General features: G+C 40.7%; 1 protein-coding gene across 2 annotated transcripts in view; it reads right to left on the bottom strand.

Annotated features, from left to right (window-relative positions):
* The window catches only part of LOC104934908 (low-density lipoprotein receptor-related protein 8), an 83,542-nt gene that overhangs the window by 55,863 nt on the left and 18,431 nt on the right, over positions 1–9,248 (bottom strand). For both annotated transcript variants that reach the window (XM_027285587.1, XM_027285588.1), the window contains exon 3: positions 158–280. In XM_027285587.1, the coding sequence (XP_027141388.1) occupies positions 158–280 (123 nt within the window). The remainder of the gene's footprint in view (positions 1–157; positions 281–9,248) is intronic.

Below are 9,248 nucleotides of genomic sequence, written 5' to 3'. Positions count from 1 at the left end.
CCTGGAGAAATGAAATGATGCATCATTTCACGAGACAAAAGCTAAATATTATAACTTATTATAACTAATTATTATTATTTCCTGTTGCGGTAGTCATAACACCCATAAGTTGAAAAAGGAAGTGCATGATTGGAGCACCATGAATGCTTTCACTTACTGCAGGTCTCCTCCGCCTCATCAGAGCCATCGGGACACTCTGGTTCCCCGTCGCATCGCCAACGTCCCGGGACACACTGGCCATTTAAGCAGGCAAACTCTGCGGGGGCACATGTCTTCTTGGCTGCTCAGGCAGAGAGAAACAGATAAGGAGAGAATAGGTAGCGTGAGTACAGTACGTAGTAGTCAGTCTGCAGTAGGGCTTAATCTCTGTCGTGAAACTGGTCACATTATCTGAATCCCAGCAGTCATCCCTCTCATCAGAGGAGATCAGGCTCATCATCCCTCACATTATTTCTACGCAGCTCTGTCTGATGCTCTCTCTCTCCTGATACCCTTCCCTAATTACGTCCGCTTTCCCTGACACTTATTCATTGCACTCATTCCCCATCCCCTTCTTCTATGTCCAAAAGTCGAACCTCTCCTTCTGGAATTCCACCTCAGAGTACTGAAATGGATGCTGATTGCAGAACAGTGCAAGCTCACAAAGGTTAAACCTTTTACCTCCTAAACCCCAGAAAGCGACAAGCTAGTGAGACCACAGACTTGCCAAGCATGCCAAGAATTGGAAGTCAAAAACTGGTCAGGAAAAGGCCTGTTTAAGCAGTACGAGAAGGATCACAACATTCACTTGACAGCCCACGGCTCATCACTGTTGTTCTCTTACTAACCCACTGTGTTCAAAGAGAAATTTGGACTTCACACATACATATAAATAATATTCTCCACCTGTGGAAACCAGGCTGCAAGCTCGACCAGAGAGCCAGAAGCAGATAGAGGTCAGAGCCATTCAATTTCCTCAGCCTGTTACTCTGGGAGGACCTGCAGTACAGTCTAATAAATCACTGGCTAAAAGGCCCTCGGCTGAGCTCTCCAGTGTTGTTATACCGTTGCAACTGTTCCTAAGCTGGTTTCAACTTGGCTCTGATGCTTCAAATTAGATAGAACGTTTAGAGATGTGCAGGGAGCTTAAGCTTAGCTGAGGGGATGTAAGGAGAGAGAGCAGGCAGTGATTTTTCAAGAGACTTTCTTTGCTACGCTCACACTAATCTAACTGCTCTCACTCCAACTCCTGCTCTTTCTTGACCTTGGTATCGAAGGACAAAAAAAGTGTGAGCTCAAACTTAGCATTCAGTTTGAACACAGTTGAGAAGTTATAGTTCATTTCTTAACTGCACCATATGAGTTACAACATCAAGATAGGAATTAAAATTTAAATGAACACTCTGTATATACACACTGTGTTTTTGTACAGTCACCGTTCATCAGAATTGCTTGAGACTCCCTCGCAACACACATTTCCAACCGTTCACACCCTGCTCACACCATAATTGGTCAGCAGTGCAGAAGTGGGAAAGGAGCCAGTTTGAATTTCGCTCTCTTTTTTCACGGTTTCTCCCACTTTTAATTTGAACCACTAAGTGCAATACTATGCATGTCTTCCAAGAGAGGCTGCCTTTAAATGTGCACCGTTATCCACATATTTAAAAAGTTATCAGATATTTTCACTCCACCTCCAGTGTGGCCATAGCTGCTACAAACCAATGACAGTATAAAAAATGGACAGAGCATGAGAGATGCCACCTGTAGGTTTCTGAAGAATTTTGAAACTGAAAATAGGTTTAAAATTTGGCGTTTTAATACAGGAGCTTCACTCCTGAAGCCTGTCTCAAGCAGCTGCTTAAGGAATTACAGTTTTTACCACTTCCACATTGGCTTCATTTCCCAGCCACAGAGGTTGCTGCTTGCAACAAACACTTCTGATTTCTGACGTGTGTCAGACGTCTTACTTAGTCCGAACAAGAGCCGTATACTTCAATGCTGCATGCACTTGTGATTTCTGCTGGTCCCATTTGGTTGCTTGTCACAGAAGCTTTATAAATGTGTTGACTTCAGTCAAATCTTTGCAGAAAGATGGAGGGTTTTCAGAGATTTCTGTTGATGTTGTTATTAAATATGACCAGTGATCCAGCGATCCAGCTATGTATAACAGAAGTGATCAATAAATTGATTTGATTATTGCCTCCTTTTTTTATTGACTCAACTAGTATAGTCTTGCTTTTATGGCAATTTAACCAACATCTTGAATGTGAGGTCTGGACTGCTTGAAGAGATTTCTGAGGGTGGCATAGCGAGCTATAGACCTCTTTTCTGAATCATCCTTCTGTCTCATTTTCTTTGGTTGTCTTTCAACATACAAAAAAGCCCATTGAAATCTAATTAGCACATTTATGGTATGGGCCACGTCACTATGATAATGTCTTGTTACTGTAGTCCAGCCGCTACGGTACAGGATACCACCACAGAGAAGCATTCAGATTAGAAACGGCTCATCTCTAATGCTAAAACTCGTTTAATTGCCCCATTCTCAATTATCTCCCGTGTCAGAGTGGCAAAGTCAAAACGATAACGACTCATTTTGGCTTGTTGACGCTATCAAAGGAAAATTATGAAATGTCTAACAGGGTCTCTCTAATAGGACATGTGTTTCAGCTGTAAATGTGTTTTCAGCCTGTAACCACAATCAGCGACCCCTGTTTCATTTCACTTCAAGAATGTCATTTAGCATCCTTCCTCGCCTTTTCTGCAAGACGTAATGAACTGACCCCAATAAACTTCTGAGACAAACATTCCTTCTTTTCTCTTTGTTCCTTTACATCGCTCCCATCTCTATAGGCAACGTCTATATCGTAAAATAAACACGTTTCTGGTTGTTATCTTTCTTAGATCAGGATAAGACTATGTAGTTTTGTTTTTTTGGAGTGCAGCTTAAGTGCCACTTGTGTCCTCATTAGAGAGCAGGAATGTGGGCCTTTGTTGAAAGGTGAAGACGGATGATTATGGGGAAAACGGGGTGGTGACAACCTTTTAACCAACACCTCCCCCAAGTGAATAAACTCATTAGTGGTGTGCTCACATTATGAAAAACAAACTCTGATATTTCCAGCAACACATACAAACACATGCATTCACATAATGCATTAATATTTTCAAAACCTATTTATCACTCATGTAGGTATCGGTGGTATTTTCAAAACCTATTTATCACTCATGTAGGTATCGGTGGAAGAGAGCGAGGGACACAATCACAGAGACCCTGAGGCCAAACACCAGTTTTTTTTAAAGGAAACAGAATAATTAGATTCATAACATCCTACAAATCCTGGAAGATTCTGAACATTTTTACTCAATTAATTAATATGACTCTCGCGGGAAGAAGAAAAAGAGAGCTGAGGGCAGAAATAAGAACCTAAGGAGAAACTCGTTAAGTTAGTGCTTAAGACTTTATTCGATTGCACGTTGATCCGGTACGTGTCCTCTGCCGGTCAGATGTGCCCACGTTATGCACTTTCTCTGCGGGAGCCTGAGCAACTTATCCAGTCCAACTGAGCTTTCTACTCATTTCACTGAAGGTCTACAGGGGCCATGGTTCACTTGGCAATAATTACCTAGACCAGCTCATGCCATCTGCTTGGAATGACTTTCTGTTTTAATTAGAAGGTTTTAAAATGTTAGGCTCGTGGGGGGCAGCAAGTCTGCGGGTGGACCGAAGGGGAAAGTGACAGGAGAATGAGAAGATGGCATGCTTTTAGATAGAAACAGGAGAAATAACAAGTGAGTAATAGCAGCAGAGATGGAGAGTGACATATACAGTAATAATGCTTTATGGAATCCTAATGGAAAGCGTGATACTGAATAAAAACAGGCAATAATACTGCCGATGGCAGAGATAGCACTTACTGAACGTTAATCCCTATACATGCAAACCCACTCACTCTCACGCACGCACATACACACACTCGACTATAAATGGTAGCCTTATACACTGACACAGCTCCAGTACATCTGAGAAATATCGAATAGAAAAACAAAAACAATAGCAGTCCAGCGTTGTGTGACTCACCTATCATGAGCATTACAAATGGGATGTGACACAGACAGAATGAGGGCCCTGCATAGGGGAGTTCACCCAGCCATTTTATGTCTCCTGGAGGAGGTGCAGTGGGAGGGAGCTCCACGCTCCGACAAACCCACCTGGAGCTTTCTCCTCTGGGGCCAATGTTGTCATCATTTCACTGCCTCTAATCCTTTTCATCTTTCTTAAAAGCAGTTCATGTGGCTGTGCACAGTAGACCTGTACACAGTTTGCTGTTACTTTGGATTAATGTTGAGCTTTATATGATAATCAGATATAGGGATGTCATTTTCGCTCGCTATATATGTCACTGTATGGTTTTCTTTAGCAGCTTCAGTAACGTAATGAAATCTGCCTTATGCTACTAAACAGCTTAGGTTAGCAGCATGGCTCCAAGTTTGGAAATTCAGTCAGATATTATGGCCACCACTTTGAATTATTTCAGCTTTGATGGTGGACAGCTTAAAATACTACAATACCCACAAGCCTCATACTCTATTATCATGAAGGAAAAGCTAGTTAGTGGCTGCAAATTCAAAAGGCGTCATCATCTATTTTATTCTATTCTATTCTAACACTTAAGTTGCTAAATCCATTCAACAATCCAAATCCAAAAGTAAACTGGCTTAAGAAACAAACTGTACTGGCTGTTCTCAACTCCATAATCTTCCACTCTCCATTAGCAGGGCATGTATTTTGAGCTCAGTCACTAAATGTTTCTTGCCAAAACGCACCTTGAGAAAGTCACTGATGACATCTCCACCAATTTTTGTTGTGTAGACAACCTTCAATCTTTCATCTTTTTAGCCATGAATGAGTGAAAAAAGTAAAGTTTTGTGTCCATTTAAGCCATGGAAGTGCTCCAACCGAGGCATGTAACATTGTCTATGAGGAAAATGACTGTGAATTTCACGTATTTCACCTGCAAAAAAAAATAAATAATGACATTCCTTTCAGCTGTACATTGTGTTTCGTGCTAATAAGCAAATGCTAATTTGCTAAATTGAGATAGTGAACATTGTAAACATATCTGCTAAAGATCAGGGTATTTGCATAGTCATTGTAAGCCCGTAAGGATTTATGCATATCATATGTACAGCCCCGCTTGCATGGCTGTATACTAAATGAAAACTCAGCCTGGTGAAGCTTTAGCGTGAATATGTATGTATGGGCAGCAGTATATGGCTGCTGAACGTAGTTTTTATAGCATCATATCAAGAACTGAGCTCACTTAATCATTAAGTGATGTTCAAAGCAGAGCACCAGACAGCCTTCAGTCATCTGACACTCACACATACACATGCTCCCTAACCCCTTGAAGAAACTTTTTTTCCTTTTTTTTTTTTTTTTTTACCATGAAAGATATTAATGACAGCTCTTTCCATTTGGAGGCCACGAGAAGCTTAATAGGTAATGCAGTGATAAGCACATTCTCCTGGGCATCAGAAGACAAATGGTCTCATTAGCTCAGAGTGAAGTAGGGGAGTGTTGTCGAAGCAGGAAACATAATGTATCCTGTTGGCTTAAACCGGCATGCAAATGACTAAACCTTCCAAAATTAATGGGATATCATGGTAGCATACAAAATACTGCATAGTATCAACGAGACTTGGGACACGCTCTTCTTGAAATTGCTTTTGTAAATGATTATACAATTTAATTAGGCACATTTTTAAAAAAACTAAAGTGTCACACGCACAGACAGAAATACTCTAATATTATACAGTAGAAGCTCCACGTAGACATAAAAAGTGTCCTTAGAGTGCATAAATAATTCCAACCCATTTTCTGTCAATAGGGGAAGTCACTATGTCTCCTGTCAGTCAGGCCTGTGTGGGAGCAGTGAGCCACTGGAACCAAGAGGAAGACAAAAAGCCAAATGGGGTTGAGCTCTAACTCAGCGCTGGTTGATAGAGTATTGATTTAGCAACACAGAGGCACAGAGTAGTGGCATCGACAGATTAAATCTCTTTCTCTCTCTCTCTCTCTCTCTCTCTCAAATTCAGCAAATCAAATGTTAAAGATAAAGGTATGACATCAGATGTCTTACTCTCCTATGGGAAACTTAATTTGGGCTGAAAACCTAATAACATGTAACTGTTTTTTATAACATGGCCCGTTCTTATTTTTGCGTTTTGAGTTTGTCAGAAGTGATTTATCATTTATAGCTATAAAAAATAATTTGCATCACCTTAAAGATTTTTGGTCTGAAGGTCTGGTGGTATTCACTGCTCTAAATATACAGTACTGTACACAGTTATGTTACATTTGTAGTCAAACTCAGTGTTAATTTTGTCACCCATTTTTCAATTTAGTCTTAGTCCTAGTCTTGTTTCAAAGTTCTTTCTAGTCACTTTTAGTCTTTCACAAATATTTTTTGTTAGTCATATTTTAGTCGACTAAAAGTCTCAAAATTTTAGTCTAGTTTTAGTCAAAACATTTTAGTCTTCTTCTATTTGTTTCAGAAATATTTTTTTTGTTTATTAATTCCAGTTCACTTGTGTTCCACAGCTAACACATTGATTAAATGTCTTGATTGATATCTGTTGTTTCAATACACACTTAACATGCACTTGATTTCATTTTTTAATCTACTAATAGCAGGTACACCCTGTTATGACATGTTCTGTCATCAAATAAATTGATTTTATGCCAGTTGCATCTACTAAAATGTTAAAATTAAGACGAGTCCATCACTGTTAGTGTTTAGCACAAATGGGGAGGCTAGACTCATTCTTGACTGTTATGCCATATGCGCACATTTTAATAACGTCGGCTGCAAACGGGTTCGGGCTCTACAAAGCTGTCAATCAAAACGGGCCGGGCTGGGCTCGGGTCGAATTCTATCTGGCCCGGGCCGGGTTGGGCCTGACCTCTAAGGTCCGTTTCATGCTCTAGATTGCGCTGTCCGTACACCGTGTTTCTCCTGCATGCTGTTTGTTTTCAAGCCACAGGTGCGAGAGCAGCCAGAGGATCTCAAACGTGTGGCCGTGACGTTGCTACAGTAAAAGAAGTGCTGGAACAAACACATGACAGCAGGACTGGACTTTCTAGACGAAAACAAGGAGGACGTTTTAGTTTATTTTTATTTCTTGCATGACATTTTCGTCTCGTTTTTATTCGTCAACAAAGACGCACATTGGCACATTTTTCGTCAGTGTTTTTAGAACATTGTATTGTCTCGTCTTCGTCAAGGGAAAAAGGCTCGTTGACGAACATATTTCGTCTCGTCTCGTCTGACGAAATTAACACTGGTCAAACTACTAATAATGAAGGTAGAAAACTGTGAAAGCTGGGGTGAGAAAGAGGATATACATGCAGACACATTGTATGGCCTCTTCTTGCAGGTTTAATTATATTGGCTGATCTACCGATACTAGGCTTGTCCCCAAATTGATGGTTTAGTAAAGTTGACAGATGGTCAATTTATTTTGTCATTGACAAAACACTTTTTCACATGATGTGTCTTCATGGTCTTGTGTTTGCAAATCTGCTAGCCTCAAATTGCCACTTCATGGATGACTTGCAAAGCTTGCTATCAGAGCTGCATCTCACTACATTCAGGATTCTAAAAGGTAAGGAAGGCTACTCGATGCTGTGCACTGCCCAGCTTTTCTTCTGACCTTGTGTACTGATCAAAGACGCATACTGTGCTAATTATAGCTCTCAGCCTGCTAAAAGACATATTTTCTCTCCCCCTGTCGGGTCACATTGACACAAACAACCTCCTGACCAAGGAGGAGACTGGGCAGGCTCAGCAAGTAGAGCTCCTTAGTTCCTTCAGGGCGGCATGATAGTGATTTATACTGAAGACGATTTGGTTCAGCTTGCCTAAACCCCAACAGATTTACCCTGAAATACAACACAGCAATATCAGACAGAGGTACAGGTGGTTGTATATCGGCGTCTGTGAGACGGCAACAGGATGCTGCTGAGCCACATCCACATACAGAACAAGATATCCTGAAGCTTTGAGGATTTTTCTCTTTTTTATTTTATTCATGTTCATGCGACAGTCTACTTCCTTTCTCTCTGCATGCCCGTATAGAGCATGCAAAGGGATGAACAGAAACACAGAGACAAACAAATACACAATAGATGCACATACTGTAGCACAGAGCATCGTTGTTTACAAGAAAAACTTACCACTGCTGTCTATCAGCAAATACGTACATTGTGCACACACACACACACACACACATATTCCTTCCTTTCACCGCATGACGCCTGCACCATGTGTCTGACCCTTCTGCTTCTCTCCTTTTTTGGTTGATATAGAGCCATATGTCAACATTTTCATCCTACAGCCTGGCATCTTCAGCACACACTGTTCCTTTACTAAAAAGTGCAGAGCAAGCCAAAGCTACAGGGGACTCTAGTCAAACAAACTGAACACTTGGCTGATAAAATTTCAGAGTTCTGGACAAGTAGCTGGTTTTCAGTTCCCTGGTGGGTTGCATGCATGCAAGTTACAGCACACAGAAACTCCTATCAGTGTAGGTCCAAAAAGTTTTTAATGCAAATGATGGAAACAGCAGAAAACTGTGGCATTGTTTATTTTACATGCAGCAAAAGTTATATAATTAAATTATAATCCTTAAGATGTTCATGAAATGACATTTTTATATCAATTTTGTTTTCAGCAATAGTCAATCGATGTATTTAAATAATTACACAGCACAGACAGGGAGGCACAAGAAACAATGTATGTGTTTTATCCAGCGTCACTGTTTGTAATTTTATCTCATTGATATTCGTTGTTCACTGTTTGCTCTCCTAACACCGTATCAGATCTATATTAATTTACTGCTAATGCAAACCAAACATTTCCCACTGCCGTTAAACCACATCTGAAGCATTTAACTGGTGTGAATTACTGTGAAGCACTCATGGGGAAAGCATTGTATGTGTCACTGTGCAGCGGATTAGTTTTTTAAATATTGGAGGAAGTAATGGAACCAGAACGACTGGCCACCACAAGCTGTTAGATGAAGGGCTGCAGGCCTCATGCTGCACACTTCAGGAAGGTAACAACTCCCAGTTAGTTGCTCTAGCTATTGCCACCTGTAACCACAGGTGTTACCATATCTGACTGAAATCTGCAGTATTCTACTGTTAAAGTGCCTGGACATGACTGAAGATGGACCATTAGAACCGTGACTCACTATGAAATGAT

Source organism: Larimichthys crocea, chromosome XII (genome assembly GCF_000972845.2).
Source record: "Larimichthys crocea isolate SSNF chromosome XII, L_crocea_2.0, whole genome shotgun sequence".
In the NCBI taxonomy this organism is placed as follows: domain Eukaryota; kingdom Metazoa; phylum Chordata; class Actinopteri; family Sciaenidae; genus Larimichthys; species Larimichthys crocea.
The sequence above is the reverse complement of the archived record's forward strand: the minus strand, read 5'-3'. Positions and strand labels throughout refer to the sequence as shown.